This window comes from Temnothorax curvispinosus, unplaced genomic scaffold, assembly GCF_003070985.1.
Source record: "Temnothorax curvispinosus isolate PA1 unplaced genomic scaffold, ASM307098v1 QBEX01014323.1, whole genome shotgun sequence".
In the NCBI taxonomy this organism is placed as follows: Eukaryota; Metazoa; Arthropoda; class Insecta; order Hymenoptera; family Formicidae; genus Temnothorax; species Temnothorax curvispinosus.
Genome location: NW_020224103.1, coordinates 75901 through 88402, shown reverse-complemented (window position 1 = coordinate 88402; position 12502 = coordinate 75901). Strand labels below are relative to the sequence as shown.

At 41.8% G+C, this 12502-nt stretch overlaps 1 protein-coding gene across 1 annotated transcript in view; it reads left to right on the top strand.

Moving 5' to 3' along the window:
- Nucleotides 1-12502, top strand: part of LOC112464572 (interleukin-1 receptor accessory protein-like 1-B) — a gene marked incomplete at its 5' end in the record, with an annotated part of 64229 nt that overhangs the window by 38755 nt on the left and 12972 nt on the right. The window contains 2 exons of the mRNA XM_025031641.1: nucleotides 9687-9817; nucleotides 10920-11084. Coding sequence (XP_024887409.1) covers nucleotides 9687-9817; nucleotides 10920-11084 — 296 coding nt within the window. The remainder of the gene's footprint in view (nucleotides 1-9686; nucleotides 9818-10919; nucleotides 11085-12502) is intronic.

The window sequence follows — 12502 nt, the reverse complement described above, 5'->3', positions numbered from 1 at the left end:
TATCTGTTCTCGTTGCGTTTCTGTCATCAGTTATCCTAGAAACCGGATTCCAAGATCCGTTAGGCTGTAAAAGTGAAGAGAAATCAAGTCAATTTCGCATCATTATATATAGTTATGTTTTTATATGGCATAAAGAAAGATCCGTCCATATTATTGATAATCGCATATATTTTTCGCGACGTCCCGTGCGGTGTGAAGCTGATACGTCAAATGGTGATATCCTGCAGGAAAGACATGAATAATAATGCGACAGCGAACTATTGCCGGCGTACGTGACACGCGATGACGTCCGTAATCACCGATTGATTGGTCGCCCGTCGTTTGATAACGAGAGCGGAATAATTGTCAGGAACAATTAAATTATCAGCGCAGGCTTAATCTCTTCAAGGTCGCAAAAACCGCAATGATTTAATTTGAAACGAAATTGCCTGAAACCGAATTTTTAATAAAGCGCTGAATAAAAAATCGCATATCATACGTCACAAACTGATGGAACAGGTGACTTCGGCAGATTTACGAAAAATGCGTAACGCCAGTTTTGTTTATAAATCTAGACCTCTCGCTACTTTATCGGTAACTAAATATTCTTGTGCTAGATAGATCTAATTGTTACACAGTAGTTTCAGGATAACATCGTTGTATATAGCTGTAACGTGCTCGTCCATTCTTTTGCATTTTATATCTTAATATTGCAGCGTATACAAAGTGCGAGGCTCCATCGAATATATTACATTAATCGCGCGCGCACGCGAGAAAGAGAAAGCGAGACATCTCGCACGAGGATATCGTTGCAAGAATGCGATTCGCGCTGTGTAATCGCGAACAATTCGTCCGGCTCGCATCGCGTCGCGTCGCGGCGCGTCGGCGGGGAAGTAATCCGCATTGCATTCCGATTTGCATTCGAATGCAATCTGCGTTAATAGAGCTCGCGTCGCGCGTCGCGCCACCGGGACCGGAGTAATTCATCTCTATCTGCGGTCCGGGATAAGACAAGATTTATGGGAGCGAGCGGCCGTCGATTTGGCCGTATCTACTCGCAGCAGCCGGTAATTCGGTTCTATCGCCGGACCCGTCGTCTCTTGAGCTTTGCGAAAGGAGGGAGACAGACGAGCGAGGAGAAGGGCAGGGGGGATAGACCGGGAGAGAGAGAGAACGGACCCGGGGAACCCTTTTTAGGTAGATTGATGGAATAAGTTTATTTATTCCGGAATCGATAGCCTGGCCGGAACACGCGACGCGATATAAGAGGAGCGAAGTACGGTACAAACGGGCGGAGATTATTGCGAAAAATGGAGAGCTTATTTTTCCGAGCGAGCTTATTTTTCCACCATGAAAATGGAGATTACGGCGTTATAAAGCGCTGCGGGAGGACTTTACGTAACGCGTAATCTCCATCTTTTTTATTAAACGCGGATATAAGATGACTTATTCGCGGGGGATAGGCTCTTTGAATCCGGACTTGATAAAACTGATGAAGAATAATGAAAAGAAACAAGGGTAATATATATCGTAATAATAATGATAATAATGTTGAATATATATATATAACGTGTATAATAAAATTATAAGGCTAAGAATAGAGAAATCTAGGAAATTGTCGAGAAATCGATAATATCCGATTTTGGTAAAGCTATTTCTATATGCCTTCGTGTTTTTAGCTTTTGTTCGCGTTTCATCAGATTTTCATTCCGCGCAGCTTTATATCGACATTGCACCATTGATATCTCTTCCATTGATAAGGCATTCGACGACGCGTGTAATCTCAGGGGGTATCTAATTAATGATCGTCGTACAGCAGAGTCCCGCGGGAGGAGGAGTACGCACGCCGGCCGTCCGAGAGTTTAATTAAAACTCTGCCAACGTACATCGAACTCGACAATGGGCTTAATGCCGGGTCCCCCGTGAAATAAAAAGAAGGAAACGAGGACAAGTAAAATAAAGCACGTGCGACGAAACGCCGCGCCCGTGTACCTAGTGATGGGATTGAAATAGGGATCTGTATAGACGAACCAGTGAATAAGCCATCAATGAGCAAATATTCAATACATATGTATTTGCACATGCCCACAAAAATTATATACATAATTTTTCAGATTCTTAATATTAAATTAATATTTAATATTAATAAAAAATTTTAGTTATATGTGTATATAAACTGTTAAATTCGTAGTGTAATAAATTTGAGTCATTTTAACAGTTCCTATAAATCGCCACTGCTCCTACTTAATACAATATTAATTTAATTAAACCAACGGAGTTAAAATAATACTGTTTTGTAATAAACTTCGACACACATTTGTTAAAAATAACAAAATGTTATTTAGCTCGAGGTATTTGTTTAAATTTCATATTTTAATAATTGCCAGTGTAGTTATTAAAACAAATTCAAATAGAGAATGATACGTATATTTTGAAGAATAATACATTTTAGTTATTGAAGAAGATTGCATAAAGCACGATATATTAAATAATTAAAAAAGGGACTGTGCGCGTTACACCAGATAATTCTTTTCTTAATTTATAAATATTTACTATTTAAATGAGAATGTCTTATGAATTCATAGATTCTAATCTTCTTATCAAACTAAACACCTGACAAAAATAGTTTTTGAAATTTAATTTCGGATTCTCTCACGCAAATCTCGGTTTTTTTTCCAAATACAATCCGGATACAAATTATTGATACCTTTTCTATACTCGTGCGATTTCGCGGTTGGAATTCGTTTCGCATCGTCGCTATCGCCATCCCTTTCCCCCCGCCTTTCTGCCAATTCTTTCCCATCCTGCCGCGGCTCGTAGATTACGCTCGTCGAACGAAACTATTTTTCTCTTCAATAGGACGAGATTATCGATTGCTCGCAGCGAAAGCGCCACGTAATCCGCCCTGAAGGGGAAAGAAAAAAGCTTGCAAGCACACAGCGCGAGATTCGACGCGTTAATGGCTGGAATAGGGTCAGAAAAGGGCGAGCGGCCAGAAGAGGCAAAACGCCAGAGCGACGAAAAACGGGAGAGGTATTAACCTGCGATTCGTTATTTCGGGAAAGAACAGTGCGATCGCGATGGCGATTTCTGGGCACGTGGTGAAAAAAAATCGACCGTACGATCGAGAATGAAAGGAATCACAGCGGATTCAATGATTTAATTCCTGGAGGGAGAAAGGGAAGAAGCTTAATCTAGTTTCGTAAATTCGTGCATTGAATCTCTCTCAGCTTAATTGAATGATCTTGAAAGGTTAAACGCGGGATCGACGAAGAAATCGGAAATAGGCGAGAGAAATTAAGAAAGCGGGTATAGAACGGGGAAAATTGTGATCAACTTAAGTTATAACTAAATATTTCGTCGATCTGAATCAGCCTTTTCGGCATTTCGCTTTACCAATGTTCATTAAACTCCGGTGAATAATTTCGCGATTGAACGTCACTTTAACTCGCTCGCTCGCGCAGTCGATACCGACCCCTTTTAACCCTTTGCGATCAAAACTTCTCGCAAATGAGCGAAATCAAGTATTTCGTTCTCGATTTCGTCTGATCGGTCGATTTAAACGTGAATCAAAGAATTTTTACTACCTCGGAGGAATTTATGGCGATCTCAAAAACATAATTTGCCGGTTGTAATTGCATGCGGATACTGCAGATTACGAGCGCTTGAAGAATTATGCAACAAGTTATGTCGCAACGCATTATCGAGTCCAACTCGATATATTTTTTTTTCCTGTGACTTGAATTCAACGCCGCAACAGGATTACGTAACACAAATGTACTCGTATTTTGTTTCAGCGACTTCCAAAATCAGATCAATCAATCAATACTGAAATCAATTTAAGTCTTCTTGCATTTTAAAGTCTTTGCATTACTCTGCTTATCTTCTTCACAAACTTATGAATCCAATTCGATTTAAAATTGCAAGGAGGTACTTTTCATCGCCAATTTTCTATCGAGTTTCCGCGCAAATGTGCGCGAATCTCGTTGAGCCTAATAAAATAATCGCGTTAATCCGCCGGACATTTCCGCCAATCCCGGCACGTGCGCGTTCGTGAACGATCGATCGGTTTACGCGATCGCGCGCGAATTGAATTAGCGGCGGCGTTTATCGGTGCGCGCGTACCCCCCTCGGGGTACGGGGGAGAGTAGCCGAGAGCTTACGGGATTCAAGCGGGGCCGGTTAATCGCGGAAATATCGTCGCGTGCCGGCGCGGCGCGGCGCGGCGTACCCGCGCGCTCTCGTGAATATAATCGCCCCCGCCGCGGACGCGCTAATTCGTCACGCGACGCGTGTCGCGTCCTGACCAATTTACTTTCGCACCTCTACCACGACCGCAAATCGCACGTGCTTCCCACGTGACTATCCCTCGGCGGATCGGCGCGCTACTCATTTTTTATTTACGTCCCTTAAAGTGGGGCGTGGGACGGAGTGCTGAGCCTCGTGGTCGACAATGTATAGGTACCTTATTCCGCGAAGTCGCGCCATTCAATTTAATCCGCTATCGCAATTGTATCCGATTACGTTCGGACTATATTTATGAGGGACGCGTGCAAAGATAATATATTCGCGCGAACGAAAAAGAAAAAAGAGAGAGAAAGAATATGTGTTCTCCAAACGCGTCCGAACTTCGGCGAATCGAGCGTTCTGGGGGAAAAAAAAAGCGAGAAAATAAATGCGACTCGATGGAAACATTACGTCGGGGCTGAGACGTGCTAAAATGGAATACGATTCAAACTCGAATTCGAAAGAGCGTGTGCCGTTCGACGCGACGCGACGTCGCGTCGCCGAGTTACGAACGCGGCGCGGCAATTTTCTAGAAATGCCGCGCGCTCCTAACGCACCCGCATCGAACAATCATTGCGACAATTGCGCCGACAATTGTTCGTTAATTGCGGGCGAGCTGATCCCTAATGAGGACACTGCACGTGCGACGTTATTGCGCGGCGGGCACGTCACGCGGAATAAGAGAAGCGACGGAAAGACTATTATTATGGCAAACAATCATCAATCATCGATAATAATTATTATATTTATTACATTATTATATGTGATCTATCATGTAATTATTTGCAACGTTATATGTCGCAACATACATCAATTTGTGTATTGTGGCGCGTGACGTCATAAGTAATTAAGTAATTGCATTAATATTACAATTGCACTATTATTATTATAAAATCGTTCGGTTGCTAAAAAGTCTAGGTATACAAAGAAACGCGTAATTGTGTTCATTCGTTATACACTTTTACTTCACTCTACTCGATTTATTGGCTCTCCGTCATTTCTATAAAAAGTAGTTTTTGCCGTCGTAATTTTTATTTCAATTAAAAATATGAAATGCGAAATAAACCGCTCTACGGATACGTAAAAGCGTCGTTTTTCGATAACGAGAAACGGATTAAAAGTGGTGCTCGGGGGGGTGTTTATCCGCCCCGGATTCGCGATTGGTCAAACTCGGTTGAAGGACCAGAGGGCCCGTGCCCTCACGAAAGCGATTAGAAATGCCAAAAAAAGGGGGGTGCGAAGCGACTCACCGTATCGTAGCCCGTGATGTCCTCGCACAGCCTCCGTCCTTCCTCCTGGTTCTCGTGGTGGCGGAGAGTCAGCCCAGGCAGGATGGTCGTGCAAGACGCATGCGGATCGCGTGATCGTGCGTGCAGGCGGAAGACAAGCAAGCAAGCGTTAATGCACACGATTCGAATCACACGGCGCCGTTTCGCGGGGTGCACCCGGGCGCGGAATACCGTCCACAAAATCACTACGTGGCAAGATTCTATCGATACGATGTAATTCTTCTCGAAAAGCGAGAGACGACGACGGTCCGAGACGTGAGGCGTCGAGTACGGCCCCAAATTTTACTGTCTTCTCTCGCGTACGAAATACAACTGTGCCGGTGCTTGCGCCTCGCGAAGACACCGGGAAGAAGCTCCTCTACTTCGTGCTTGGGGTGGCCGCCCGCGTGCGGGCAGCACGAGTCGGGTGAGTCGCGCGAACATTGACTATCGAATGGATCGCGATCCGCCAACGTCGCGCGCGAGTCGCTAATACGAAGTGAGCCTCGTTACCGACCGTAAACGAGACAAATATATACAAAGATGCTAAGCAACTAATCTAACGCGAATACAATACAATGACGCAACTAACAACTATTTACAAGTAACTATTTACACGCGAGTACCAAACAAGTGGTTTCGAAGTTCTTCGCAGATTGTTAATCGTCGAGATTCGCTGGAGTTTTTAATATTGTGAAAATAATACACAATGTTACTATTAACGACAATCCGTTTTTCATTTTATAACGATCTCAATATTTATACAAGCAAATCAATCAGATAACTTACAAGTTTTTATTAATTTAAAATCTTGTATATTAGCTTTCAAGTTTTTAAAAGTTTTAGTATACAATTTTTGTAATTGATATAAGATTTGTAGATCAATTTTTAAAATCTTACATTAAAAAGGTCTTATCTATCTGTTTCAAAGAAAATTTACGTTCCAATGTCACGCATTCTATTTTCGGATGCGGCGTTTCGATCCGATTGATCGATCAGCATGGAGAGTTCGCGGGAAAGGCCGCGGCGGTTCGACGTATGATGCCATCAATTGGAATAGTTTTAATCAACTTAACGGGCCGGAATTTATAGAGCGTTCGTAGAAACGGGTCGCCCGTGTTACTCGCGGCACTTTAATCGAATAAAAAGCCACCGCAATACCTAGAACGGATAACCAATGGTGTCCCTCCTGCCCCTTCGTCTCGATCGCTCTAAATTACGACGATCCTGAATCATCCACGTGTCGATGATCGAGATCGCTCGTTCAGTTCCGCAAAGGGTTCGAGAGTCTTCTTTTTTTCCTCTTTCGTGGATTTTCGAACTTATGTGGCACGAGTTTCTGACCTAAGGATGTAAAAAAGGTGATAAAATGAAAGATTATAAAATAAAACGACCACTTCTTTAATATAATCTTATTTTTTTATATAATTTTTTTATTTTAATACATTTTTAAAACGATGAATCGATTTTTTTATATTGAGAAAATTCTGAATTTTCATTCTTAAAACAGTTTAACTTAACTGTGGAGATCACTTCTTCATTACCGCTCTACAGCCTCAATTTAGCCTCTATAATGATTATTTTTTATTTTCATAATTGAAGTCCGATTTACGTGGAAAAAAATTTACCAATGACGAAAAAGTGATTTCCACAATGTTAAACTATTTTAAAGACAGAAATTTAAAATATTTTTTGAATGGTATAGAAAAATTAATTCATCGTTCTAAAAAAATAAAAATTATTGAATTAAGATGGTTGTTTTATTTTATCTTTTTTTTTATATCTTGGCCCTGAAACTTTTGGATCTTACTATATACTCGGCGAAGCGGAATTGCGGGATGCGTTTGTTATGCATTCAGCGTCCAACGGTTTGGATCTGGCGACAGTCGGATCCGCAGAATGCGACTCGCCTCGCCTCACATCGCCTCGCTATCGATTGTGCCACGCCGTGCGGTATCGCGGACACGCGATTTATTCGGTAAAGGTAAAGCGCGTTTGGCAAATTGCGGAGAAAGCGGCACCGGTCAATGCGCACGATCCTCATGTCATCGCGAGCGCATAAACGTCAGGCACGAGCGTACCCCGATCCCGTTGGATCCCGACTATAGCGGGGTGGAGGGGTACGAAACGAACGGGAGCGGAAGGGTAAAAGACCGTCATTTTCGGCTGACTTGGCCTTCACGCCTTCACGGGTCGGTGCAATTGGTGCGCAAAATCGAGCGGGAATCGAGTTTTTAATTAATAAACCATACATATGCGCTGAAATCCGGGGACGCGCGCGTATCCGAGGTATTTTCGGCGGTTCTCGCTGAAAAAAAAAAATAATGACGGGTTCATCGTTCCGCGAGAAAATGACAGCGGCGAGCAGTGAAAGTCAATATTTTCGAATATTGATGGCTCGTACATATTTCGGAGCTATTGTTACACACAAAGGTCTGTGTCAAAAAAAAAAAATGCGAACGATTTATCTACGCTGAACGCGTCTCTCTCGCGTCAACGCGCGACCTTCCGAAGCGGAATTTATATCGATGCTGTAACCGTATCCGGCCTCCTAGCGATATTACGCTAAAAGTTTCCCAACTTTTTGCGTTTTCACGAATTCGCGACAATTCGTGAAAGTCGCAGATACTAGCGAAAATCGGGATATCTCGCCCGCGAGACTTTCGACGCCAGAACGATTTTCTTCCAATGTGAGCGTTTCGTGAAACTGATCATGAAACGCATGCATTCGCACGCGGCAATATCCGACAGCTTGTATCAAAATTATCTGTTAATTTTCTAATAAATCTAATTAATTGTCTCTGCCTCTCTCTCTCTCTCTTTCTTTCTCTCTCATTTTACACGAAATGTGCTCCATCGCCCGTTAATCGGGCACCACATGCTTACATCCGCTTCCTCCACTCGCTCATTCCGAAACGCCGAATTTATTTGTTTGCCGCGTCCGCATTTCGCTTTTGTTGCGCCGCGGGCGAGACGGCGCGGGTGCGAGCGGACGGGCTCGAATGAATGAAATTACGCGGTGAGAATTAATTGTGCAGGTAAGTCGTCGCGGCGTGCCGGGCCGGGCCGAATCGGCCGCGCTCGTAATTAAATTAGCAGTTAGCACGGCGAAATGGTCCGCGCGTTAAACGATTGTGTAGGTAACAGGGTGGACGACGTGTGCGCGGGCCCCTCGCTCTTTCGCGGCTTTCGTTACACCGCCGAATCGCCGAATGAAACGCGGGACCTTTGTTTTTCTGTTTATCCTTCGCGCGCAGCGGGAAAAGGTGGTTTGTTCTCGCGTCCGGTCGGCGAACAGCCGAAAAAAGTAGAACGAGCTCCGCGCGACGCGAAACTCACGCGCCTCAATGCGCATTCTAGATTGCAAAACGCGAATGGGGGAAAAAATGTGCAATAATGTCGCGCTTTTTTTCGCGCTGCAATATCCGCGCGAGATGTAACCGGAGATTTGAAAAACGGATGCCGTCGACTACGTCGACGCTTAACTCGCGTCACGCAAATGTCTGCGACAGAATTTTTTATTAATTCCTGTATTGCGAAATGGACATCACAGGTTTTATGCCTTTCCATGTAGATTGACAGATTTAATTGCCGCGGAGACCTGTGGACTCTTGGTAGAATCTTTGGACCATAAAGTCCTTGGAGATTCGGTGGCAGTTCTCTTAAAGCTAGTCTCTAAAGTTTCGTCCCTCGTGACAGTTTTATTCTTATTAAAAATTTGGTAATTAAACTGCAAAGGAAATCTTTATATAATTAAATTTGATTGATATTAATTGAAAATTGAGAATTTGATGGAACGATTTTCTTCGACGTGCACAAAAATGAGCTTAAAGTTTTTAAAGTCCTCCGAATCCCCGAAGGGACTCAAAGTTTTCAAACCGAATTAATCAAAATTAAGATTGAATGGATCAGATAGGTCGATAGAAAATAAGTGTATCAAAATTATATTTTTCAAATCTCTCACGCACAGATATCTTTTATTTTTCCTTAAAAAATTTTTATTAGTTTTAAAGAATAAAAAAATTTATATTTTTAAAACATTAAAATTATTTTTCTTTAAAGAATTTTTCTCTTAGGGATAGTTCTCTTTAATCCAGCACGTGCAATTATTAAAATTCCACTAATTGTTTTTATCCGCGTTTCTGTTTGCAGAGAGAACGATCAGATAATCGGCTCCTACTTGGAGATTGTGGACGTCACTCTTGAGGATTACGGCGAGTACAAATGCGAAGTCAGCAACGGCGTCGACGAGGAGATCACATTGGCAGCTCATGTGTTGCGAGGTCAGTAAGACTATGCGAAATCTCTTCAACTTCTCTTTGTCATCGTAAATTTTGAATAAAAACAGGATTGAATAATCCCGCATTAAATTTATTTTTTTATTTATTAATTTGTATTTATATTTTTGATATTAATTTAATACTTTTACGCGTTACGTGAATTTATCATTGAACGTTAATTTCTGGCGTTTTCAACGTAACATTTACTTTTTTTTTAATACTGTATCGAAATCCCGAAAGCTTTTTATGCGAAATGAGATCTGAAATATACCCGGCGGATGTTGTAATTAAATAATTCCGTTTGTTATTTACTGGTCGTGATTGTTAATTACAGCTCGACGCAAAACGCACTCGATCAATCTGAATGCTTTATTATTCGTGTATAAAAACAGACTAGCGTCGAATTCATTTTAATAATCGGTGGAAATGTCCGGGAAACATATCGGTCAACTAGCAAACCGCGCGCACGCTGACGACCCGCTTTATCGGTTTTAATTATTACAAATTAGTTTCGCGGACAAATTTGTTACAACGTGACGATAGAATCTTGTTTTTGAATTGGACTCAGATTTAATTCACCGTCAAATTTAATAGCGCGTGCATTTACACTGTATTGTTGCTGTACCTTAATATTATTTTATGGTGAAAAGAAAGCAATAACTCTTTTATCTTTGCGCAAAAATCTTTATTTGTATTTTTTTATCAGAGTTAAAAAATTTTGGAATTAAATCATCCCTTTATTAAGATTTATTTATAGACCAATATTTCTGAAGTTCGAAGAGAACTTCGATTTCTTTTGATTTTAATATTATATTTATGTCATTACTAATTTGAACTATGTTTTTAGGATTTATTTATTTAGAGATTAATGTTTTTGAAATTTAAAAAGAATTTTTGTTTATTTTTCTAATATTTTTTATATTTATTTTACTGATTTTGCTTATAAACAATTTAATTGGGTTTGGAATCTTTTTTTAGAGTTTTTGCAGTTTTATTATTTAATCGGATCGTATCGCCTTACAGATTTTATTTTATCACTACGCACAGTTATATTTACTACTTTTGCTTTTCCGAAAATCTCGAGCTCTCTCTCTTTGATTTGCAGAGCCCCAGTTCGTATTGAGTCTTCCGAATGGATCCTGGCGAAAGTCTCTCCTGCTGGCAGTCCTCGTTCTCGTGCTGCTGCTATCAGCCGGTGCATTTTACGCGCGTTGCTGGCTGCCACTCGCACTGTTTTGCAGAGACAAGTTCGGCCACCTCGAGGAGAGCGGTGAGCTCACAAATCATAAATAACTTCCCCGCGCGATCTCCGCCACTCAGCGATCGCAGCGATCGCAGTAAGAAATCCTCGAGAACTGCGAATATTCTGGAATTCCGTAGAAATTTGGAAATCGAAGCCCGAAGACCTGTAAAATCCCAGTTCTCCGTTCGTATTTCCCAAGAGCTTAAAGATACCGTAAAATCAACGACTGGTTCAACTTCTTAGAACTTCTCGGGGTTTGATCGCTCAGTCGCGCGAATTCTCTTTTTATTCTTAAGAGTGTTCCAAAACGCGAAAATCTTATGATTAAAAAATAAAAACACGCTTTTACGAGACAGAGAAATCCTCGAACCCGAAACTCCAGCCGGAAATCTCCCGGGAAACACCAAGGAGCAGAATTTAATTTTCTCCGTCTAAGACCTTACCTTCCACCCTCCTAGACTATCCTAATTTAAAGGCCTCTAAAACAGAATCTCGTTATCTAAAGACAAGGATACGGCTTGACATAAAATTCGAAGTCGCATGAATTGCGAGGATTTTTCCTTAATCCCGAGACTAAGCGGGATCCTGATGGGCTGAAGACTCCTCGCTCCATCCTCCCTTTATCCCTCTCGCTGGTCCGCCTTTTTTTGCGACGACAAATTCGCCGCGGCAAGGTGGGCGGGGAGACGCTGTCGGGATAATTATCAGCAACGCTTTTTCGTCCACTTAATTGCGACTCTTAATTACCGCGAGAAGTACCGCGAGACTCCGGCAGGAAAATTGAAGTGCAGGCTGTTCCTTGACCTTTTTTTTTATCGTATTTCCTACCTCTCGCCGATCGCCGTTTTAATCCCTGAAGGGCTTTCTTTTCTTCTCAGCTTTCCTTCAATTTGTTTAAATATTTTAAATAATATACTGATAGCAGCGCGATCCGCGTAGGAATCCATTCCCAGGCGCTTCCGTTTCAAGATCCCTCTAGATCTCCAACCCCTTGTTTCTCCAACTGCATCGTCCCGGGGTCTTATGTATTGCAAATTGAAAGGGGTGGGTTTTTTTTATGGGATTTCTTATCTTAAAAGAACACGAGACTCGAGGGAGGATAATTTTGTAGGTGAGAGAAAACGCAGCAATCTTTGTTTTGCAGCTGCATAATTTCAACGCACCGTCTCTCGCGCACACAATACACCAGAATAAGAATAAGAAATCATAATAATGACCTCATAAGAATTCGTCTAGAAAGAGAAGTGTGAGAAAAATGATAATCTCGGTTCTAGAAAATCGAGTTACAGTCTTTGGTAATCTTAGAACTTAAAAATTTTAGATTTCACGGAATTGCAAAGTTGTGTGATTCTGAAACATTCTGATTTTTCTAAAAGCAGTCGGAAAATACGAAAGAATCTCGCAAGATAGGAATCCAGGAATGGCGGGGAGGGTCTTGAGAAAAG